The sequence below is a fragment of the Nothobranchius furzeri genome, chromosome 3 (assembly GCF_043380555.1).
Source record: "Nothobranchius furzeri strain GRZ-AD chromosome 3, NfurGRZ-RIMD1, whole genome shotgun sequence".
NCBI lineage: Eukaryota > Metazoa > Chordata > Actinopteri > Cyprinodontiformes > Nothobranchiidae > Nothobranchius > Nothobranchius furzeri.
The window spans coordinates 52,889,907-52,914,793 of NC_091743.1; the positions used below are offsets into that span (position 1 = coordinate 52,889,907).

Genomic DNA, 24,887 nt, shown 5'->3' on the forward strand with positions numbered 1-24,887 from the left:
ACAGATTTTGCAAGGCCAATCCATACTTGATGTTTCTGTCTTACTCCATGTTTGTTCACGCTTACTTCAGAAGGCTGATGACGTTTTAACTTGAACCCCTTGGCACGTGACACCAGGATACCAGGAGAAGATGAAGGTTTGAGTTTTTGTCCTTGCGAGGCACACAGCAAAGTAACTGAATATTTAGGTGAGATTCCCACGTTCTTTAGAAGGCTGACCACGTCTTAACTGGAACCCCTAGATCCACAACACCAGGACACTGTAGAACACCAGAAAGTCACACCTGCACAAAAACACACAAGTTGGTATTGTCAATTTCACTTGTGAGTCTTCAATACAGTGAATAAGTTTCACCTGCGTCTTTGTCAATAATTGTTGATGGACTCGGAGAGCTTCTCACCTCAGGGGACAGAGGACGGGATGTCTAGCTTGTCCTGAGAGGCTGACCTATCTCAACTTGAACTCTTGGTCTATGACACCAGGATACCAGTGTTTTGTCCTTTCAAAGTCACTGAAGACCTGAGTAGGAAAATAAATGAAGTTAAATGATTTTAAACTTGAAAAGCCTGGTGGCCCATCAGTAGCCAATATGTGTTTTTATGATATTTAACTTACTGTTATGAGGCATTTGTTTACACTTTTGAAACAACTTTTCCAATTAGTATCTTTTGCACCATTTTTAAATAGTAATATATAACTCTGTTAGATACATTTAACATTAGTCTTTTACTATATTTTGCTTTTACAGCATTTGAATGAACTTTTACAACCAGGTGGTGTGTGTGTGTGTGTGTGTGTGTGTGTGTGTGTGTGTGTGTGTGTGTGTGTGTGTGTGTGTGTGTGTGTGTGTGTGTGTGTGTGTGTGCGTGCGATGCTAGTAACATTTCTGATTCATAAAATTATAAAGTTGGGGACCTTTTCGGGGACAGTGTGAGCTGGGACCAGTCATTCAAAACAGAATACCTGAATTTGTTGAGCGCTGGAAAGCCCAACAGCCATAGAAATCATATATGCATAGATGCAACATGTAGCTTTCCATAGACATCAAATACACGTAGAGGTGACCTTGGACTGGGCCTGTCTGTTGGAGCTGGTGTACCCGCAGACCGCTATATTGGATGGGTCTCCATTTTCCCCCAGTGCATTTATTTCTACCAGGAATGTGTTCACTAAACTAAAAGCCTTTATCATGTTTTTTTTAAATAAAATCAAACGTAAGATTCAGCCATTTTCTGACAGTAAATACGGAAAAACTTTTTCATACACAAGCTAGAAAAGTCAATACTCCCACATGATCTGTTTTCAACAGTACGCTGGTTGTTGGAAGAGTGCTGGACCCATCCAATATGATAGCAAAGCATGTAGCTCTCCAACAACAACTGTTGTCTCTATGAATATATGCTCTCTATGGTTGCAGCGTCACTGCCATATTGGTTGGGTTTATCATTCTCCAAAACCCAATTGGAGTCAATGCTGAGTCAGAATCCATGGTCCTTTTTATGCAGCCAACTGTTGCAAAAACTGGCATATTGCTAAAAACAGTGGGGTTGTTGACTTTTTTTTGCCTTTCTGTGTTTGGAAAAATGTTTTAACAGTTTCATTATTTACCATCAAAATTTGACTCTGGTAGCCCTGTCATGCCACTCCTTATATCTCATTTTGTTAAAAAGAACGACAACGTGTTTTAACTGGAGGAACACATTCCTTCGTAGAAAAAACCTGCACTAGGGGCGAATGGAGACCCATCCAAAATGGTGGTCCGCTACCACGCAGCTCAATTTTTTTCTTCAAACTTTATTGAGACATATCAATGGCACAAACAATCCGTGTCGCCTCTCCGTATTTCTCTTCAAAACACCGAAAGTCACCAAAAATCACCCTTACCCTACCATAATAATAATAATTACCCTACCATTGTGCGGCAATGTCCACTTAAGTCTGGCATCTTTCATGGCTCGGTACTGGGTTGAACTCCCGCCCTTAACATTAACAAGATGGTGGCGCTGTTGACGTAAATGTAGAAGCGAAAAGCGGCATCTAGCTTTAGCATTTCTTAATGGTTATTAACATAAAATGCTTCTCTTTACAAAAAATAATTCCACATTTAGATAATAAAACGTTTCAATCGCTGCTTAACTAACAACAAACACATCAGTGATAGCTACTTACCTTGGCTAGCATCAACATTATAGCTCACATCCTACAGAACCCAGCGTTAGCATAGCAGTTAGTGCCGTGGCTAACAATATCTGTGATCTTTTAAACATTAGACAATTACAATGGTCTATATCAGAGTAACGTTAGTATTAGATGTTTCAAAAAGAGCCCAACAATTTCTACTATCGCAGAATTTGCGTCTCCGTGTATGTTACAGCCGAACTGCTATGCACACAGATGTGGGTGAAAGCTAACTGGAGCGTCTCGCTTGCTACCGGGAGAGATAATGTTACGTCCTTGTTTTAAACTAGGCTATATCACTAACAAAATCCAGGGTGACTGTAAAATATGTGTAATTCCGCATAAATGTACTTACCGTTCTCCACCAACACAGTGCTTCATATCCTGAACATGTGCTGTTGAAAATGTCCGCCTGAGAAAAAGTGAGGAACTGTGGGAGGTTTACACGTCATCAAGTTTTATTTTACATCGACACAACTTAAAATTATATTGTGTTTTGATTAACTGATCATTTTAAATTCAGACTAATCATAATTATATATTGAGTAAAAAGGCTAAATTTGTGTGTTACCTGAACTCAATATAATACAATTTCTAATTAAGAAGTCTAACAGTGTTTATGAACTTGATTTTTCATTTCACAACAACATATATATTTAAGCAATGACTAAAGGTCCCATTAATTACTTTTTAGCTGGTTCCTGTTTCGTCTCACCCTGTCTGACTCCATATATCAGTCACTCGTTCTTTTTCAGCTCTCCGTTTGTTCAGGTCGGGCTTTTAGTTGGGTTGGACGTCCTTGTGGCTCCCTGGGGAGCGTTCTCCTCCTCTATTGTTGCAGCATTTGCTGATAGAACTGTCTAGGTTAAAGTAAAACAGTAATCAGAAATATAAAGACAAAAAATTTAATGAAAGTTAAGAAGTTTAAATATTCTGAAAGCACTTGATGGTCATCAAAGTAGAGCGTGCTTCGTTGTGGCGAGCTGCCCTAAAATATTCAACTACACTAACTTATTCAGAAATTTCAAATGTAATCTGTGCCTTAGTTTTCTAATAATCTAAGCTCAAAATGCCAAATTTGTAAATTATGAGAAAAGAGAAAAAGCACCTTCAGAAATGTTAATGCTGCCACCAGTAGCTCATTGATCACCATTGCAATTGCACTGGTGAGACATGCACAAATAAACAAATTGATAAACATACCATTTATTATAATGTTAAGCAAAAAAAATTTCTAAGAGAAAAGCGCTAAAACATTAAGATGATTTTTTATATGTTTAATAAATTGGACAAAGGTGTGGTCATAAACTATTATAGTTATTTTAGCACATATTGTATGGCAAGATAAATGATTAATTATTGACATTTCTCTAATAGTGCAAAATGTAGCTGATTATTTATTTGTTTATTTTAATAATAATGTTGCTACATTTATTTTACCTACAAGGGTTTTGAGAGAAATCCATAAGTCTTGTAGAAATGAGATGCACTTTAGGTAAAAGAAGGCACAAATATTCCTGTTTTTATGTATTATTTGTATGTATAGTAAAATAAAAAACTATGGGAGTAAGAAGGCTTTTCTCATTCAGGCCACATTTTAAAGTATATTTAAATGTTTTTTTTCCCCGTAGCTGCAGGAAAGAAAATAGGAATAAAAGTGATGGAAATGGAAAAATATTGAGCTGGCACCTTAATTATTATCTACCAGGGTCCTTCAGTTGATCCACAGGTTATAAAAAAAAGTAACATTTACAAGAGTAGCGACTGTTTTTCACCATTTCTATGCAAAAAAAGGACTCTGGGTGGTAATTGTTCTCCACACAAACACAGGTGCAGCTCTCCTTAATACAAACCAGGTGTTTACCTCTTTTGTTCAGGCTTCTTTTCATGAAGCTGCATTATTGGCAGACGCCTCTTGTTATTCAACCGACAGGAGATCCTGACCTTCCAGTTGCTCTTTTAAAAACAGATCGATTAGGTGAATATCCAAAGTCTGCTACAGATAAAGTTAAATAGAATAAACATATAGCCTGCAGGATTTGCATGTATTATTGTGGTTCATTGCGTTGCTACATCTAAACAGTTGTGACTAATAAAGAGATTGTGCTCATGCAGCCTGACGCCTATACTAGCTGTATTCTTACATGGTCCTGGCTGATTTAAGGTGGGAAGAGGGGCTCCTGGGTCGTGTTTGGGGAGTCATAACATCAGCTTGATTTAGCAGGAACAGTTTTCAGAGCCGCAGACAGATGGAAAGCTGACTCCTCCTTAGAAAGTCCATGCCTCTGGATTGTTGCGAGGGTTAGAGGGGAGCTCTAAATCTCACTGTGGGGTGGGGATGAAGTACGAGACGGATGCACATACAGACCCCCCCCCCCCCCCCCCCCCCCATCCCTGTCCTAAAATGTTTGATCTCCAGCAGAAGCGATGGGGTCAGCAGGGCAGGAGGGGGACAGCTGTATGGTAATGAGCTCTGATGGCTGATCCTCGTGGTGCAGGCCAGTCTGCTGGCAGGTGACGAGGAGTGAAGGAACGGCACAAGCGTGCTGCTGCTGGCTGACAGTCTCTCTCATCTGGAATTGTGTGGCATGAGTGTTTTACTCTTGGTTCCAGCAGGATTCTGAAAACATAGCTCTATAACTTATTCATCACATTCAAAATGCTGTTAGATGTCATTGTGGTGAAGATGAAGATTTTTGGCAGGCTAAACTACATGTTGGTGAGGCACATATCTATTTTTTTATCTCTTTCTTTAGTCTAAAATTAGTTTTTGATGACTGCTTTTACTCTGGTGCTCAATGAATTAATGCGTTTTAGGGATTTGGGGGTAAAATCGGACACAGCAGGGTAGATTACCGGTCCAAGGATCAGTGTTTTTACAGATGCCATCACTGTTCTTTAGCTACTCCAAAAATCTTTATCCTTTAAAAAGTCTTTAAACGTGGTTCTGATCATCTGTTCTCCTGACTTTCTGGAGGTCTTTCAAAGTTTTGTGCTGTAAGAGCAAATTTTGCTGTTTGTGCTTAAACACATGAGGACTGACTCCAAGAAAAAGAAAAAAACAGAGCTTATTTCTAGCAGATCATAAGTATTTCAAACTAATTATTTTAAGAAACAAGAATAAATTCTGCAAAGACCTGAAACAGGAAAATCTGCAACTTTTCTATCTTTGGTGGTTTTCATAGATTCAGCTAAAGAAACGACAAGTCTTCGTGACAGGCCGCAGTTAGCAAGTTATCTAATGATCCAATGCAACACTATCTGTTATGGATCAACCAGTTTACTTCTTGAGTTTAGATGTTTTTTTATGCCCGAATGAGTGAAGTGGCTTTGAAAACAAACAGGTATCGGAGTGACGGTGGGCCAAAGTTTAAACTCTGAAGAACTGTGGATCAAGACTTCTTTGAAAGATGAAAAATCTGTCTGAGTTGAAGGAAAAAATGAGAGAAAACTAAGGTTACAATGCTGTAGAATTGTATTCATCTTACTTGAAAGGACCTCAGAGTCCGCGTCATCCATAAATGTTCTAGTTGACGTCGTAGGGGAAAGGGGAAAGCCCAAATGGGTTTAAATGAATATAAAAAAAGTTGTTCAGACCATTTTCCCTGGAAAGGAGTCATCGCACCATCAGAAATGTCAGAGTGAGAGGATACACTGGATCTAGTCAGGTTTGGAACTCTTATCAGAGGAAAACAGCATCTGACCTGGGATCAGATTATGACCATAGGTTTAATTTGATCTTTTTAGTGAAGATATGCCACTAGATCAGGATAGCTTACTTTTATAAAGTAGACGTCTCCCTCCTGCAGCATGTCCGCACACTTTTTTATGTCCTTCATCATCTAAGAAACAGACAAACCATCATTATCTAGCATGCTTTTGTTTCACGCCGCTTGGACTTTTCATTTTTATTTGTCAGATAGAATAAACATAGATGGCTGACCTATCACCACATCCACAAATTTTCATAAATGTTTTGTATAGGTGGATGGTCTCCTCTCGGGGACGACCGTCACAAAGTTTTCTGTTTGTTTAGCAACGTCGAAGAGCAGCAGGAGTGCACAATAACATCAGTGTGTAAATATGCAGCTAAATCAGCGTGTGTGTGTGTGTGTGTGTGTGTGTGTGTGTGTGTGTGTGTGTGTGTGTGTGTGTGTGTGTGTGTGTGTGTGTGTGTGTGTGTGTGTGTGTGTTCAGCTTGCCATATGTTTAGCATCGCCTTACCTCAGAAAAGTCTAACAATAGTGAAACCCAACCAGAGTTTCTGTAAGTGTGTCTTCCTGAACGAGCCGCAGACATCTGGCTTTCTAAAAGGCCTTTATTGTTAGGTGACTGATGAGAATAAAGTTTTAACCTGATAGGTGGAGTTGTGCTTGTATTTAAACAAACCCTCCTTAGAGAAGGATAGGCTGATTTAGTGGTCTTTGGGTCTTTAGGCGGACAAATGGTTTCACCTGACTAAATCGTTTCACAGTGGATTTGTTTGGTATCGTTTATAAAATTCAACGGCCTCTTTTTGAAAATTAAGACTGAATGAACCAAAAGTCAAACCTGTTTATATATCTATTCATATGTTCTTGATGCAGGACTTTTCTTATGATGACCCCAAGCTGGAGTTCAATGTGGATGCTCCTAACGGTGTTGTCATGGAGGGTTATCTGTTCAAGAGAGCCAGCAATGCTTTCAAGACCTGGAACAGGTGAAGTAATATGCATAAAAGGCTGATTAAACTATAGAAATCTCGGTATTTCTGTCAGAAAAGTGTTTCCTGGAGAATTAAAGATTTTCCTGAAGGACTTTTTAAAATAATTTCTTGTATTATCTGAAGACTTGCATCTCTGTCGTAGTAACACTGGAATGATCGTATTTTTTACACCCTCTAGGCGGTGGTTTTCAATCCAAAACAGCCAGCTGGTTTACCAAAAAAAGCTCAAGGTGAACTCTTTTTTTAATTAATACATACTCCCCTATTATGTTATTTCTAATTGTGTACCAAAGGACTAACAGTTTTTCTGTCAAATCACTCAGATTAGTCATGCACTGGCTGTAAGGAAAAGATCAAACCCCTACGTGCGCTTCCTGTGAATTATAAGCTGTGTAACCTACTCTTGCTAATTTGGAGTTAATCCCTGACCCTCCTTTCTGTCACTGGCAGGACTCTTTGACAGTTGTTGTTGAAGATCTGAGGCTGTGCTCAGTCAAACTGTGTGAGGATAATGAGAGGAGATTCTGCTTTGAAGTGGTTTCACCCACTAAGTAAGTGTGTGTCAGGATGTGCACAGAAATAAAAAGATTCACCCTGAAATATATTTTTTACACTTATTATTATTCTTAAATGTTTCACATCATCAAACAAATTTAATCATTAGCCAAAGACTACACAAGTAAACCCAAAATGCTGTTTATTTTCTCATTTTGAGTGAAACATAAATAAAAACGTCACCAGCAGACCACTAAGATGCATTTCATCTGGCTCCTACAGGAGCTGCATGCTGCAGGCCGAGTCTGAGAAACTTCGACAGGCTTGGATCCAGGCGGTCCAGGCAAGCATCGCTTCTGCTTATAAAGACATCAGTGACAACTATTACATTGAGGTGAAGTTTGTGAATGGATGCAGAAATGGATGTTCATTTAGTTTAATGCAAACCAGATTTGGATGTAATGAAATGTAATCCCGTCCTACAGCGTTTGGATCGGACAGCGTCTCCCTCCACCAGCAGCATCGACTCTGCCAGCGAGCCCAGGGAGAGGGGGGAGAGGGCTGACAAGGTGTTTCGGGGAGGGGGTGAGAGTCTCCTCCAGAGGGTCCAGAGCCTTCCAGGCAACGAGCTGTGCAGCGACTGCAGCCAAGCCGCTCCCTGCTGGGCCTCCATCAACCTGGGAGTGCTGCTGTGCATCGAGTGCTCCGGGATCCACAGGTAACTGCACAGAAAAATGGGTTTACCACTGGGGCTTTAATTTTATTCAAACAGACCCATGTTTACCAGGAGTTTGGTTTATCAGTTGTTCAAGTTCAAGTTTTCAAGTTCAGTGCCGTCGTCGTCGTCTTCCTCCGCTTATCCGGGTCCAGATCGCGGGGGCAGCATCTCAACTAGGGAGCTCCAGACCGTCCTCTCCCCGGCCTTCTCCACCAGCTCCTCCGGCAGCACCCCAAGGCGTTCCCGGACCAGATTGGAGATGTAACCTCTCCAACGTGTCCTGGGTCGACCCGGGGGCCTCCTGCCGGCAGGACATGCCCGAAACACCTCCCCGGGGAGGCGTCCAGGAGGCATCCTGACCAGATGCCCAAACCACCTCAACTGGCTCCTTTCGATCCGGAGGAGCAGCGGTTCTACTCCGAGTCTCTCCCGAATGTCCGAGCTCCTCACCCTATCTCTAAGGCTGAGCCCGGCCACCCTACGGAGGAATCTCATTTCGGCCGCTTGTATCCGCGATCTCGTTCTTTCGGTCACTACCCAAAGCTCATGACCATAGGTGAGGATTGGGACGTAGATCGACCGGTAAATCGAGAGCCTGGCTTTCTGGCTCAGCTCCCTCTTCACCACGATAGATCGGCTCAGCGTCCGCATCACTGCAGATGCTGAACCAATCCGCTTGTCAATCTCCCGATCCCTCCTACCCTCACTCGTGAACAAGACTCCGAGATACTTAAACTCCTCCACTTGAGGTAGGACCTCTCCCCCAACTCGGAGTTGGCAAGCCACCCTTTTCTGGTCGAGAACCATGGTCTCAGATTTGGACGTGCTGATCCTCATCCCAGCTGCTTCACACTTGGCCGCGAACCTACACAGCAAGAGCTGAAGGTCAGAGCTGGATGAAGCTAGGAGGACCACATCATCCGCAAAAAGCAGAGACGAGATTCTCCTGCCACCACACTCGACACACTCCACACCACGGCTGCATCTAGAAATTCTGTCCATAAAGGTAATGAACAGAACCGGTGACAAAGGGCAGCCCTGGCAGAGTCCAACCCTCACCGGGAACAGGTCCGACTTACTACCGGCTATGCGGACCAAACTCACGCTCCTCTGGTAAAGGGACTGAATGGCCCTTAACAGAAAGCCACCCACCCCATACTCCTGGAGCGTCCCCCACAGGGTACCCCTGGGGACACGGTCATAAGCCTTCTCCAAATCCACAAAACACATGTGGATTGGTTGGGCAAACTTCCATGCCCCCTCCATCACCCTTGTAAGGGTATAGAGCTGGTCCACAGTTCCACGGCCAGGACGAAAACCACATTGCTCCTCCTCAATCTGAGATTCAACTATCGATCGGACCCTCCTCTCCAGTACCTTGGAGTAGACTTTTCCAGGGAGGCTGAGGAGTGTGATCCCCCCATAGTTGGAACACACCCTCAGGTCACCCTTCTTAAAGATGGGGACCACCACTCCGGTCTGCCACTCCACAGGAATTGCCCCCGATGACCACGCAATGTTGCAGAGACATGTCAACCACGACAGCCCTACACCATCCATAGCCTTGAGATACCCAGGACGAACCTCATCTGCCCCCGGGGCTCCGCTGCTGTGTAGTTGTTTGACTACCTCAGCAACTTCTGCCACCGAGATTGGACAGTCCATTCCCAGGTCTCCCGGCTCTGGTTCCTCCTCGGAATGCGCATAGGTGGGATTGAGGAGCTCCTCAAAGTATTCCGTCCACCGTCCGACTGTAGCCCCAGTTGACGTCAGCAGCTCCCCATCCCCACTGTAAACAGTGTGAGCGAGTTGCTGCCTTCCTCTCCTGAGGTGCTGGACAGTTTGCCAGAACCTCTTTGGAGCTGATCGATAGTCTTTCTCCATGGCCTCACCAAACTCCTGCCATGCCCGAGATTTTGCCTCGGCAACTGCCACTGCTGCACCCCGCTTGGCTATCCGGTACCTGTCTGCTGCCTCCGGAGACCCACAGACCAGCCACGCCCTGTAGGCCTCCTTCTTCAGTCTGACGGCTCCCCGAACCTCTGGTGTCCACCAGCGGGTATGGGGGTTGCCACCACGACTGGCACCGGCCACCTTGCGACCACAGCTAGCAACAGCCGCCTCAACAATCGCAGAGTGGAACAAGGCCCACTCTGAGTCAATGTCCCCCACTGCTCTCGGGACGCGGTCAAAGCTCTGCCAGAGGTGGGAGTTGAAGACCGTCCTAACAGGTTTATCTGCCAGGCGTTCCCAGCAGACCCTCACTATGTGTTTGGGTTTGCCAGGTCTTCCTGGTATCTTCCCCTGCCATCTGATCCAACTCACTACCAGGTGGTGATCAGTTGACAGCTCCGCTCCTCTCTTCACTCGGGTGTCCAAAACATACGGCCGCAGGTCAGATGATACGACTACAAAGTCTATCATCGACCTGCGACCTAGGCTGCCCTGGTACCAAGTGTACTGATGGGCATCCTTTTGTTTGAACATGGTGTTCGTTATGGCCAAACTGCGGCTTGCACAGAAGTCCAATAACGAAACACTACTCGAGTTCAGATCAGGCGGGCCATTCCTCCCAATCACACCCCTCCAGGTCAAGCTGTCATTGCCCACATGAGCATTGAAGTCCCCCAGCAGGACAATGGAGTCCCCTGATGGAGCACTATCTAGCACTCGTCCCAGGGACTCCAAAAATGGTGGGTACTCTGAACTGATATTTGGCCCATAAGCACAAACAACAGTCGGGACCCGTTCCCCGACCCGAAGGCGCAGGGAAGCTACCCTCTCGTCCCCCAGGGTAAACCCCAACACACAGGTAGAGAGTCTTGGGGCTAACAAAAAGCCAACCCCAGCCCTCCGCCTCTCACCCAGAGCAACTCCAGCAAAGGAGAGTGTCCAACCCCTCTCAAGGACTTGGGTTCCAGAGCCAATGCTATGTGTCGAGGTGAGTCCGACTATATCTAGCCGGTACCGCTCAACCTCTGCCACAAGCCACTGCTCCTTCCCCGCCAGCGAGGTGACGTTCCATGTCCCAAAAGCCAGTTTTCTTGTCCGGGTATCGGACCGCCAAGGCTCCCACCTTGGTCTGCCACCCGGTCGACATTGCACCGGACCCTTCATGTTCCTCCTGCGGGTGGTGGGTCCGCAGTTGGATGAGCCCGTGTATCCGGTTCGGGCTGGGCCTGGCCGGGCCCCATGGGCGAAAGCCCGACCACCAGGAGCTTGCTCATGGGCCCCAACCCCAGGCCTGGCTCCAGGGTGGGACCCCGGTAACCCTCCGGGCTGGGTACTCCGACTCTTTGTCTTTACCTCCATGAAAGACCCTGTGAATCGTTCTTTGTCTCACCCTTCACCTAAGACCAATTTTTCATGTTCAATGCTTGTTTCAATAAAATGCTATATTTTGATCTGCCAAGCGGTTGACCTGCAAAGTATTAATTTACAGTCAATTATAAAACTTTATTGAAAATTTTAAATGCAACCTGTTTTTCTTCTTGGCGTAGAAGTTAAAGGGTTAAACTGTTACGCCGATCAACCTGACCTACTTTTCACTACCTTTTGTTTTCTCATAATTCAAACTAGTTATGCCAGTTTATGGTAAAGATCCTTCCAGGCAACATTGAAATGCTATGTTTCTTGATAAATTTCCCAATCACATTCCTGTTTTTACATTTGGACCAGTTGTAGAGTTAAAACTTTATCCAAGGAAATGTCCTTCTGGCCTTACAGAGCTGTTGAAAAGCATTTACCACCATTTAAAGGTTTATTCAGTTTATGCTGTGGTGGGATTTTGTCCCACTCTTCTTTGGAGAGCTGTTTTATTTCTCACATTGGAGGGGTTTCCTCAGTAAAGTAAAAGGTCAGACATTCTCATTCAGAATTCATTGTTCCATTTCAGCAAGTCATCCCAAACCATCACAGTACCACCACTGTGCTTCACTGATGATCTTTTTCTGAAATGTAGTGTTAGTTTTGCTCCCGATGAAACAAGACACGCCCACCAAACTGTTCACTTTTAATCTCATCACTTCATAGAATAAAATTTTTTTCAGCTTTGGGAGTTGCACTTAAATTCCATTTTGCCTTGTCTTTTTTTAATTGTTGAATTCGTGTACTCTGACCTTAACCTGAACCGAGTGAGGCTTACCATGCTTTTTGTGTTCTTAAATTTCTTCAGAAAAGAGCCTGATGTGTTGCTTTTGGAGATCATCCCAAACAGGTGTCTATTAAGGTGCTTTCATAACTCTACAGTTCAGGCAGCAATCAGGTCAAGGTGTGACCAGGAAATCTGAGCTCATCTTTTCAAATAAAGGGGTTAATCATGTCACTTCTTCAATTACTGGATTTACTGCACTGCAAATATCTGCTTGTGAGACCATTCACACGTTTCTGTTTCATTTCTACTGCTCAGCGATAACATTTTGCCCTAAAGCGTTAGAGTTTGCCATCCACTTACTGAGGCCACCCTGTTATGATATTTCAGTCAAATTAAAAATAGATCATTCTAAATAAAGCTACTCTGCTGGAGTCCTGATAGCATTTGGTGTTTTCAGTAAGAAGACGATGCTGTTTTTCAGCAAAATTGGCCAGTGTGTGTACAGTGTGTTAAAAGATTTAGAAGTCTGCCATCCTGGGCATTTTAAATAAAACGTTGTGTAAAAAAATTATGTTAAAACCTTGTAGAAACGGCTTCACTAACTTTGCGTTATCGCTCTCTTTTCTTCTTGTCTCCTTCAGGAGTTTAGGCGTCCATTTCTCTAAAGTGCGCTCACTGACGTTAGACTCATGGGAGCCTGAGTTACTGAAGGTGCGTACCAATTTGCCTTTAGCTCATCCAGCTTGTGAACGGCTTCCTCTCCCAGTGGTGTTTCATTATTAATCCCACTTGTACACTGCTACTGCGCTACATTTTTTATTACATTTTAAACAGGTTCCTTTTCTTTTCGATCTCTGATCCTTGTGCCCATTTCTGCTGTTTCTTGTGTTTAGCTGATGTGTGAGTTGGGAAACACTGTGATCAACAACATTTATGAGGGAGCCTGTGAGGAACTGGGAGCTAAAAAACCTGGACCCTCCAGTTCAAGGTAAGTTTATATCCAACAGGAAGATTTGACACATAAAGTGTTAATCAGAGCCAGTTAGTTGAGAAACCGTTTGCTTGTTATTTTTTAAATATGATCTGTCACTTTCAGTTTCACATGCTGAACATTAGCATTAGGCTGAACGTGCCAGTCTTCTACCCCTATTTCCTCTATTAGCCGTAGATAGAAAATAGACGGTGAAACGCTCCGGTCAGAGAGCTACACAGGTCTACACTGTAAATTAGCTTTCATGGACTCTACCATCTTGGCTAGAGATGGGAAATGCTAACCGTTAGCATTAGCAACTCTACAACATGGCAGAACTCTTTCAGGCAGTGGCAGATCTAGGATTTTTGGGAGTATGGGGATAAGTATCAGTCCAACATTCCTATTCATCTCATCAGTGCCACTAGCATTTGGACTTATGTACAAAAGCCACCTCCATTGATTGAATCCTGTACAGCAACGGGTGAATTTCCTACTGTCTGAACGGTCATGTTTAAAGAAAACAATGAATTACTACAGTCAGAACAAACTAAGCTCCTCAACCGACGTGCTTCCTAAGTCCACCCCAAGCCTAAATTATCCCCATCATCTCCTCTGTGTACACTGAAAGACCATCACTAAGTCTATTTTCTTGTAATGGACTTCTGGGACAATGAATGAAATGCCACACCTGCCACTCAAGTCTCTTGATGCACCTGTATAGACCCGAGCATATCTGTAGCAATGATTATCCAAACATGCCTGAACTGTATATGGATCTGAGATGTATACCTTGTGCTGTTGCTTATTCAGCAAATAAAGATCAGTAACAACAATAGGTTCTAGTGTTTGGACTTGGAATTCTATTCTCCTATAATCTGATCATCACGCAAAGGACAGATGAGTGACAGGACGGAGCATTTCAAGGGGCCAGTCAGATTTCAGCAGGGACCAATGTCCCTGTAGCCCCGCCCCTAGAACCACCAATACATTAAGGCTTGTGTCATTTGTGGAGTTAAAACATCAACGTTGCAAAGTGATCAGAGGCAGTGGAAGACACAGATTTTGCTTTATTTTAACAAATGAAGTATTTACAGCACTTCACTATTTCCACACTATTTTAACCAGACTTCTGTGCAACCTTTAGTCCAGTCAGATTGATGTCTGCTTCTCAGGATTTAATTTTATGGTTTCCTTGAACATCTAATAACTTCAAATGAGATAACTGTAATCATGTTCCTTCAGGCAGGAAAAAGAGGCCTGGATTAAGTCCAAATATGTCGAGAAACGCTTCTTGAAAAAAATGAGTGGGGCTGAGGCCATGGTAGAGGGTGAGAGGAAGTCCCGCCCATGGACAGTGAAGAAATGCCAGCGACACAGCAGTTCTGTTCGGGCCCCCAACAAAACCCGCAGGAAATACCACCGCTACGAACCAGGCAGCGCCTCACCTGCAAACCTCTCCGCAGGTTGGTTTGGACAATCATGATTTATGAAGAGATTGCATGAACACAGCCTGAAACACAAAGTGCAATGTTTTTAAATCTTTTTTTCCATCTACAGCAGCTGCAGCAAAGTTTCGGCGAGACTCCCTGTTCTGTCCAGATGAGCTGGACTCACTGTTTTCTTACTTTGACACTGGATCTGGTCCTCGCAGTAAGTCCACAGCACAAATCCTTACTAAAGCAAGTCTGCTGTGGGTTTGAGGGGAAATGTGGGTAAAAACTTTCAGCTCTGTGCGTTTGTAACGATTAACGTGTCCTTGGCTTGGCGATGCTTGGCCCCGCAGGTCTGAGCAGCGACAGTGGCTTGGGAGGAAGTACCGATGGCAGCACGGACATCCTGGTGTTTGGCTCGGTGGTGGACAGCGTAACGGAGGAAGGTAAAGGAGGAGTGCTGGCTTTATATAACTCATCTGTTGCTGGCTTTATATTATGGGCCATTCCCATCTGTACCGGGTTGGCCCGGGCCGGGTAGCGTAGGTTGTTTACATATCTGGGTGGCCTGGTATTTTTCCGGGCCAACCAAGGCTCATTCTCAGCCCTCTTCTCGAGGGGGTCTGCTTCAGGCCGACCAGGGCCAACACACCCACTGCTGACAGCAAATTCACACCTTCCATTAGAGCAAGCCTCTGATTGGTGGGTAGAATCAGCCCACATGAGCTTAAGACAAGGATGTGTGGAATCAACCGGGCCAGGCTGGGGCCGACTGGGGCTACCCGGCCCGGGCCGACCCGGTACAGATGGGAATGGCCCATAACTAATCTGTTTATTAGCCTGGTAATCCATTCTAGATAGTCTGGCCACAACACGTAGAGAAAGCTCAGTATGGGGCAGAATCTACGGTTGTCTTTCAAACGGTCTCTGCATGCTATTGGGCCACGAACAGTGTGACATACTCACCGCTATGGATGTCAACTGGGCAGCCCGACATACGCTGTTGAAGATGACACAAATACAGCCTTTATATGAGGAAAGAAAGAAAGAACGAAAGAACGAAAGAAAGAAAGAAAGAACGAACGAACGAACGAACGAACGAACGAACGAACGAACGAACGAACGAACGAACGAAAGAAAGAAAGAAAGAAAGAAAGAAAGAAAGAAAGAAAGAAAGAAAGAAAGAAAGAAAGAAAGAAAGAAAGAAAGAAAGAAAGAAAGGAAACAATCTTTTATATAGCTCCTCTCAAAATAAAAATCACGAGGTGCTTTACAAGAACAAAAAATTTAAAAAATAAAAGAGTTCAAAGGAAGGACCTAAGTACATCTATCTGCTCTTGACAGTCCAACGTTGATGCCAAAGCCATTTCAAATGAGCTGTCGCCATCTTAGTTATTCCACTCCGTCGGATCATCCTACCAAACCGATAGAGCGCTGCGACTGGCAAGGCACAGGACTGTTTGGCCCTGCTGAGGCTCTAATGGAGCGTGGCTAGACCGACATGCAGAGCAAAATCATTTTGCTTCTGTTTTGGTCTGTCTGGAGTTCTAGGCTACCTGTTTACACCATGCTCCAGTAAAATTAATTAATTCCTAATTTTTCTAATTCCTTTTCCCAGATGAAGAGTCAGAGGAATCCTCTAGCGGTGAGGTTGAGATCGAACAGGAAGTGTCTTCGGACCCCGAGGACCCCAGAGAGTTACACCCAGGGGCGCTGCTCTACCGATCCTCCCGCCTTCATAATTTGCCTCTCATGGCAGAGGCGTTAGCCCACGGCGCTGACGTGCACTCCACCAATGAAGAAGAAGAGGGAAAAACGCCACTTATTCAGGCTGTGATTGGGGTGAGAGACAATATAAAGAAAACATTTTTATTACTGAATGACGTTGATTTAAAAAAGAAAATTATGTCTTTTATCCTTCACATTTATGCTCTAGCTGCAAAGCTAATCACACCAAACTTTGCATTTCTGTCTCTTCTTCAGGGCTCTTTGATAGCTTGTGAGTTCCTGCTGCAGAACGGTGCCGACGTGAACCAGAGGGACATGAGAGGCAGAGGCCCGCTGCACCATGCCACCTATCTGGGGCACACTGGGTAAGGAATCCAAAAGGCTACAACCAGTCTGTCTACACCTAATCATAAGTAACATGAGCCTGAACAGGACGTGCAAACAGAAGGTATTCTGGTCAAATTACTAGGCTCTGTCAGGAAAGAACTCTTTGTGCAAATGTGTAGGTGGTGTTTCGTCACATAGTTTTACTCTGCAATAAACAAGCTGAAATTACAGAGAAGTCAAAATATTTATTGCAGAAGTCATGTGATCAGTTATGTGATGAAATAGCTGGATGTTTGGGCTTTAGCTGCCAAACCAGTTTAGCAGTGCGTCTTTGGGATTAAGTGGCTGAGGAGACTCATTAAGAGTCTGATTCACATCCACGTGAATCCTGCTGTTGCTGCAGAATGTGGAAAAAACCAACGTTAGTCACCGTTGACTTTGGTTTGCAGCATTCTGCTAAAAGATTTCAAAATGTGTGACAAAGGTGACAAAGATGATCAGATCAAATGAAAATGTGAAAACTAAAGCACAGAAAAACCAGTTTATCATTAGGTTCTTAAACGTTTCCATTTCTGTTATCTCTGATGTTTAAAACTCTGTTTTTTGTTTTTTTTTTCATATTTTGATTTGTAGTCAGGTGTGCTTGTTCCTAAAGAGGGGAGCGTCACAGACAGAGGTGGATGAACAGGGTCACGATCCTCTCAGCATTGCAGTCCAGGCTGCCAACGCCGACATCGTTACCCTGTAAGACATCTCCATCACTCAGGAACAAACAGTACCATTGTACAGTCACACAATATTACAGCTTGTTACTCCATTTAAACACAGTAAAGAATAATGATTTGTTTGTTTAAGGTGACTGAAACATTTTACTAATTCTGTGTCAGTGCCGTTTGTCTCATGCAAAGCACTCTAACTTATCCTTTTGAGGCTTGCACCGCCGATGTAGGGAGGCAGACTGTTTCCTGTAACGCCTGGAGCCTGACAGCTAGGAAATATTAGTCATAACATACCTCTAAAGTTTTTATGACTCACCACCTTATAATTGCGCGTGTGTGTGTGTGTGTGTGTGTGTGTGTGTGTGTGTGTGTGTGTGTGTGTGTGTGTGTGTGTGTGTGTGTGTGTGTGTGTGTGTGTGTGTGTGTGTGTGTGTGTGTGTGTGTGTGTGTGTAAAATTGACAGCGTTGTAGACATTTTTGTGACGCTAATATTGATTTGGTTTAATTCCATCGACTCCCAAACGTTAGTTGGTACAACAAATAAAGATTTATTGAAGAATTAAATACAATCAGACCTATGGGGTTTATAAGACATGTTTGCCTTGTTTTTTATTTCTTATTTTAATTATGATCTTTTAATCACAATTTTTATTTTATCTTTTTTATTTTTAGCAATAAAAATGATTTTCAATCATTATTTTTTAAATGCCATTGTGCTTGTGTGCATGTTGAAATACGCTTTATAAAAACTTTTCTTCCTTGTCTAACACAGAGTCACAAACTCCCCTTCACACTTTCCCTCTCTTTTTACATCCCATCTCATAACTGGATTTCTTCTCCTCTAGGTTGCGTCTGGCACGGATGAACGAGGAGATGCGTGAGGCGGAGGGACCGTTGGGTCAGCCAGGTCAATACCCCAGCAGCAGTCCCACTGAGCAGCAATACAGGAAGTGCATTCAGGAGTTTATCTGCCTCAACATAGACGAAAGCTAGTGGTCGCCTCTGCAGCTGGGAGAATGGCTCGTCCTCTGTTTATAAACCTGATTCCCCCTTACTGGGCAGCTGCTGAAGTTGCCCCTAGACGCTGATCTTGAGTGTCGCCTCTAGATCTCGGCTTACAGGCAACTTCTGAGCAAACGGGGCGTCTTGGTGGAGGAGCGGGGTGTGAAAGTAAGGGCCGGTTTGTCAAAGACCCCTGATGGAGCTTTTTAACCCTACTGACTGTACAGTCGCCGCCTCCATTTACCCGCATCATCACCGCATCTTCTGCTTGTTCTTACCACCTGTACTCTTGCTAGCTCCACGACACACACAGTAAAATCACACCTGCTCTTTCTGGTGTTCTGCTAACAGGGTTACCTAATAACTCAACACGATGTGGTGTAACCTCCAGCATGAGCACTTTTTCTTTTAGGGTTAACGGCTCTTACCTCTGCAGATTCTTGCTGCATTAACTCTCTACTCTTTATATCTATTCAGTCCATCTGTGTGACATCCAACATACCCGTCTCTTCTGGACCACAGATGTAAATATACGTATTTAGAGGACTAGAAAAAAAAACTGTGTACTGTGGCATGAGGTGAACAAATGGTATCTGTTCCATTATTAAAAGAAAAAAAGAGTACATGCCAAGCTACATTGGAGGTGGCAGGGTAGGTTTACTGTGACAAAAGTTAAAAAAAAAATAGTGAAGAGCTTGAGGGAGGAGTCCCTCGCCTGCTGTGTAAGATGTGATGGGATGAACGAGTGAGTGGGAGAGCAAATGAGCATCCAAGAGGTAAATAATAGGGTTAGTTACAAGCAACGTGAAAAAATGGGGGGGGGGGGGGGGGGGGGAGAAATTGTGCACTTTTCCCATTTACAGTATTATAATTATGTAAATTTGACATTGTTTTTGTCTGGATTGTGTCTTTGTGTTGTTTTATTTATCGATCCAGAGGACCAGTGCAATGAGTTCTTTGATGCAGTTCTCTTCTGCATACATGTCGTTGATTGTCATTTCAATCCCAAAGTTTATGAGTAGGAAGGGTTTAGATGGCAAACTGTTTGCAGTCATAAAAAAATAAATCACGCAATATAGCCTTATGGTAGTTTTTGATGTATTTAATTGAGCAAAATATGAAGCTGCAGTCGATGTTTGGCTGCTGAATCATTAAAGAACGTGAGCCAACAAGCCAGAGAAGGAAGCTTGCAGTTAGGGAGAACATAAAAAAGTGTCACTTAGATCATCATTTTCTATTCACTGCCACGTACTAAAGACGAGTGTCCGCTCCAGTTCCCTGTAAATGCTCATCGTTATAATCTATCTATTCGATAATGGAACGGTTTGTGTGCCTGCCTCGTCTCTATTCTCCGTGTGCTTCGCTGAGAATTGCTAAGTCCAACATTGTTTGCATTCTAAGCATGATGGAATATTTTTGGATACTTTGATCACTCTGTGCAGTGCAGTCCTGTGGAATAAGCATGTACCACCGTGACCCCCTCTGGTCTCTGGTGTCTTTTCTGCATCTCTGTGCCACTCTTCCATCCGCAGACCAAATCTGTGGTGACCTCTTTTATGATCTCTGTTGTGATGCTTTTTTTATTTATTTATTTTTTCTCATTTAGTTTCATTTGTAGTTTGATTTTCCTCTTCCAAAGACCTTTTTAAAGGGAAAGTGTAGATACAGGACAGTCTCACCTTTCTCCACGGATCAACAGCGTCGTAGAAGCACTGCTGATATACTCACACGTTCAGACCAAGTTACCGACATTTGATTTATTTTTTACCTGATTGGTCCAATTTTTCAATGTGCTGCAAAGTAGAACCAGTTTAGGAGACGTGACCCTACTGTGACCAAACTGTGAAGGGCCGGAGCCCTCGAGGAAGTAATTAAATGTCGTGTCCATTGTGTGTGTTGACTTAAGAGTGGTTAAAGGTGCCGTTGAAAAGGAAACATGCTGTAAATAGTACACTTGTATGTTTTAATTCAATGCCAACTGCCTGCCTCTCAGCATTTTGTCACAGTATCCGGTTGTGTGTTTCATGTTTGTCTTTATTGTTTTCAGGAACAACCTGTCAGACAAAATTGCAACACAACTCTTACGTACTCTCTCTGAGGCATTCTTCTGGTTACTTACAATTGAATATCATAGGAATACTTTTTCTTGTCTTTAGAAGCACTAAGGGGGGAAAAAAACAATGCAATGAATAAAACTGAATCTCCTGATAAACTAACCCTGCTTCCTCCTTCTTGCTCTTGTTTCTCATCTGCTTAACTAAATGTTCTCCCAACATTATAAAAGCTAGGGTTGTGTACTGGCAGGAATCTGGCGATGCGATATATATCACAATACACAATATGTTCTGATCCATGCTTTCGTTCTTTTTTAAACACAGAAACAGTTTTGTTTACCTGTTTGTAGCTACGGTTTCGCCGACAGCTGCCGGCTTCTTCAGGCTGACGCTGATGGTGGCGCGTCACTTCCTTCTCCGTTTATCTGCGGGCAGCAGAGGACGTTGTCGCCCTCTACTGCCCGCTCTCCCCTCTCCGACGATGCAGTCCCATGCGTGGTCCAGCGTGTAAACTCCGTCGTCCCTGTTCATGGTCCCACATCCACGTCTCCTTATCTCTATTGCTTCCTTGATCCATCTTTTGTATTTTTGTTGTTCAGTGGTTATGATCCGTGTGCTGTCCCAGTCCATTATATGGTTTTCTCTTAAGCAATGTTCTGTTACGGCTGACGACGGAGTTTACACGCTGGACCACGCATGGGACTGCATCGTCGGAGAGGGGAGAGCGGGCAGTAGAGGGCGACAACGTCCTCTGCTGCCCGCAGATAAACGGAGAAGGAAGTGACGCGCCACTATCAGCGTCAGCCTGAAGAAGCCGGCAGCTGTCGGCGAAACCGTAGCTACAAACAGGTAAACAAAACTGTTTCTGTGTTTAAAAAAGAACGAAAGCATGGATTTACAAAGACACAGCAAGAACACACCTAATATGTTCTGATATTATAGCCAAATGATGTAGACATTTTTAAGAGTGAATTTAATTGGAAAACTCAGGCCAGATGCTTCCGAGACACATTCAGTGTTATTGCGAGATCTTGTTCCGTCAACATGAAGGCGATAAGAGCTGCCGCCACCTAGCAGTAGGAGGTCGACTTACACCACACAAAAGAAATCCCGTAAATGTTTGCATGTAAATTCTCAAATATAAAAAATTATACTCTTCTTTTAAAAATTGTTTCAGTAACACAAAATATTGCGATATGTTAGTGTATCGAAATTTTCTTACATGCTCAAAAAAGCAGTCTCTGTAAAGTATGGTTTTAAATACTCAGTTTGCAGATGTGTTGGGAGAATGACATTAATTTAAAATCTGTATGTCTTTTGGTGGATGGTTAGTGCTTCGTGGCACTTGGCTTATTCAAAGCAAAAACAAAGTATCTTTACATACTTTTAATATAGCTGAGACGTACACAGAGGTTTCTACAGACTACTGATTCACTATTACTTTAGCATCTTACGTGCATCTATTAGCTAGTTTTGAATTCTAGCCTGGACCAGCAACAAAATGCCTTGAATAATTCAGTGTTTCCGTACATTTAATGTAGTCTCACAAGTGTTTTAATGCCATCACTGAAAAGTATCATGCTCCAACAATGTCTAACTGCTCAACTGACCCTGAAGAACAGTCTCCATGTGAGTATATAAACTCTGGCTGACCTATCATTGCTTCTGTCACTACAGGGGTTGCACCAGGCAGAAGGACTGTTAAGTTCAAGGATATTCGGGATAGAGTGAGTCAAACACCACGGGCCGTCTTGGGATGAGTGCTCATTCTTTCTGCTCTGGTGCCTGGGAGGGGGAAGTGTGGTTTCTGAGGTGTCTTGGTTTAATCATTGTTTTCTGGGGATCATTTGGAACCCCTCTACTGCTTTTCTGTCGCTTTGAATGATAAGCTATCTGAAGAAGAAAGCATACCATAGGAGTGTCATCTAAATTATTCTGCTAGAAAAGCAGAATAATTTGGATGCATTTTGGAAAGTAAGCAGGTTTTCATAAGACAGGTGTGTAAAGATGACATACAGTGGGATGCAAAAGTTTGGGCGACCGTGTTAATCTTCATGATTTTCCTACATAAATCGTTGGTTGTTATGAAAAATTTCAGTTAAAAATATCTTATAGGAGACAGTCAAATTTGAGAAGTGAAAAAAGTTTATAGGATTTACAGAAAGTGCAATAATTGCTTAAACAAAAAGGCAGGTGCATAAATATGGGCACTGTTGTCATTTCTCTAAGACCAGACTTGCCTAGACCCTGGTTCAGGGGAAAGATACAGAAAGCTGTCTCAGAGATTTCAGCTGTCTGTTTCCACAGTTAGGAACATACTGAGGGAATGGAAGACCACAGGCACAGTTCAAGTTAAGGCTCCAAGTGGAAGAGCGAGAAACATCTCAGATAAACAGAAGAGAATAATGGTGAGAACAGTCAGAGTCAACCCACAGACCAACACCAAAGACCTACAACATCATCTTGCTGCAGATGGAGTCACTGTGCATCGTTCAACGGTTTGGTGCACTTTACACAAGGAGGTGCTGTATGTGAGAGTGATGCAGAGGAAGACTTTTCTCCTCCCACAGCACAAACAGCTGCTTGAGGTTTGCTAAAGCACATTTGGACAAGCCAGCTTCATTTTTGGAATAAGGTGCTGTGGACTGATGAAACAAAAACTGAGTTATTTGGGCATAACCAGGGACGCTATGCATGGAGGAAATGGAACACAACATTCTAAGAAAAACACCTGCTACCTACAGTAAAACATGGTGGTGACTCATCATGCTGTGGGCTGTGTGGCCAGTGCAGGGACTGGGAATCTTGTTGAAGAAGAGGGAAGCACGGATTCCACCCAATATCAGCAGATTCTGGAGACCAATGTCCCGGAATCAGTGATAAAGCTGAAGCTGCACCAGGACTGGATCTTTCAACAAGACAATGACGCTAAACACTGCTTATAATCTACTAAGGTGTTCATGCAGAGGAACAAGTAGAACATTCTGGAACAGTCATCTCAGTCCCCAGACCTGAATATTATTGAAAATCTGTGGTGTGAGTTAGAGAGCTGTTCATGTTCAGAAACCATCAAACCTGAATGAACTAGAGATGAATTGTAAAGACGAATGGTTCAGAATACCGTCAGCCAGAATCCAGACTCTCATTGGAAACTATAGGAGGCATTTAGAGGTTGTTATTTCTGCAAAAGGAGGATTGGCTAAATATTGAGTGAATTTGTTTTTTGTGGCACCCAAATTTATGCACCTGCCTAAATTAGTTCAAACAATTATTGCACATTTTCAGAAAATTCTATAAATTTAGTTTCATTTCTCAAATATAACTGTGTGTCTCCTATATGATACATTTTTCTTCAAAACAACCAACGAGTTATAAAGGAAAATCGTTAAGCCTAACAAGGCTGCCCAAACTTTTCCATCCCACTGTATTATTATTATTATTATTATTATTATTTATTTTTTTATTTTTTAAAGATACATACAAATATATATATATACATATAAATGTCCATGCTATACTCTATGAATGTTTTACGTGTGTCCTTCCGATGAGTATCAGGGCAAATGAACACTACTCGTGCGAAGGCATATTTTGTAGGATTTTTGTACAAAACAGAAATACCACCAGTTTGTACATAATGAGAATTTTAGGCCTACTCGAAAATCAATTCATATTTTAATTTGACCCCAAACAAACTTGTTGCTAACAATTAGTTTGCTGTCAAAGTGGCAAAAGGAACAATGCAATTCATTTTAAAAGTGTCAAAGCGTTGGTAAGAGAAATAAAATGAACAAGTTTCACATTGTTACTTCTTCCTTTATTTTTTTGCAACAAATTTACTCCTATATAATAAACTCAAAGGTTACTCTGTATGCGCCTTTGAAATGTTCTTGTGTTCTGCTTCTGTCAATGCTCTCCAGGGCAGCTGTGGCATTGTCAGAGTTTGAAAATAAATATCTAAAGCAAATCAAGAAGGAGTCCAATCATATTAGTTTGATCATTTGGGAAAAAAGTTAATATTTACATTAAAATCCAGATTTTTATACTCAATTGGCATGTCCTGTTGATTTTATGTTTCTTGATCAGACTAATTGTGTGTGTGTGTGTGTGTGTGTGTGTGTGTGTGTGTGTGTGTGTGTGTGTGTGTGTGTGTGTGTGTGTGTGTGTGTGTGTGTGTGTGCGTGTGTGTGTGTGTGTGTGTGTGTGTGTGTACAGGATATTTCCAAGTGAATGGTAGTGTATAATAGCTTTACTTTAGGCTACATTTCGAGGGCCTTTCTCCTTAAAAGTTATTAAAATTCTCCTCAGGACTCTCTTCCTGAATTGTGAAGTGTGGGTTATTTGAGATGGCAGTGCCTGCTGGCTTGTGGCCTCTTGTGCAGCATTTGATTGATAACTGTTGTATTCTTAAGCAGAATGAAGCCTTCAATTTCAGTATCCCTTTCACAGGTGACATCTCCTGTGG

General features: G+C 43.0%; 1 protein-coding gene and 1 long non-coding RNA gene across 2 annotated transcripts in view; one reads left to right on the top strand and one right to left on the bottom strand.

Annotated features, from left to right (window-relative positions):
• Positions 1–18,504, top strand: part of LOC107385549 (arf-GAP with coiled-coil, ANK repeat and PH domain-containing protein 3) — a 76,660-nt gene extending 58,156 nt beyond the window's left edge. The window contains exons 11-24 of the mRNA XM_015959508.3: positions 6,765–6,877; positions 7,062–7,113; positions 7,334–7,434; positions 7,661–7,772; positions 7,864–8,096; positions 12,831–12,900; positions 13,083–13,177; positions 14,405–14,625; positions 14,720–14,812; positions 14,946–15,038; positions 16,211–16,434; positions 16,576–16,685; positions 17,281–17,391; positions 18,212–18,504. Coding sequence (XP_015814994.1) covers positions 6,765–6,877; positions 7,062–7,113; positions 7,334–7,434; positions 7,661–7,772; positions 7,864–8,096; positions 12,831–12,900; positions 13,083–13,177; positions 14,405–14,625; positions 14,720–14,812; positions 14,946–15,038; positions 16,211–16,434; positions 16,576–16,685; positions 17,281–17,391; positions 18,212–18,359 — 1,776 coding nt within the window. The 3' untranslated portion in view covers positions 18,360–18,504. The remainder of the gene's footprint in view (positions 1–6,764; positions 6,878–7,061; positions 7,114–7,333; positions 7,435–7,660; positions 7,773–7,863; positions 8,097–12,830; positions 12,901–13,082; positions 13,178–14,404; positions 14,626–14,719; positions 14,813–14,945; positions 15,039–16,210; positions 16,435–16,575; positions 16,686–17,280; positions 17,392–18,211) is intronic.
• On the bottom strand, positions 428–2,638 carry LOC139068862 (uncharacterized). The gene is made up of 3 exons (XR_011520116.1): positions 2,534–2,638; positions 1,913–2,003; positions 428–519 (listed from the first exon to the last, which is right to left on the bottom strand). It is a non-coding gene; the product is annotated as an uncharacterized lncRNA (long non-coding RNA).
• Positions 18,505–24,887: the final 6,383 nt, after the last annotated feature.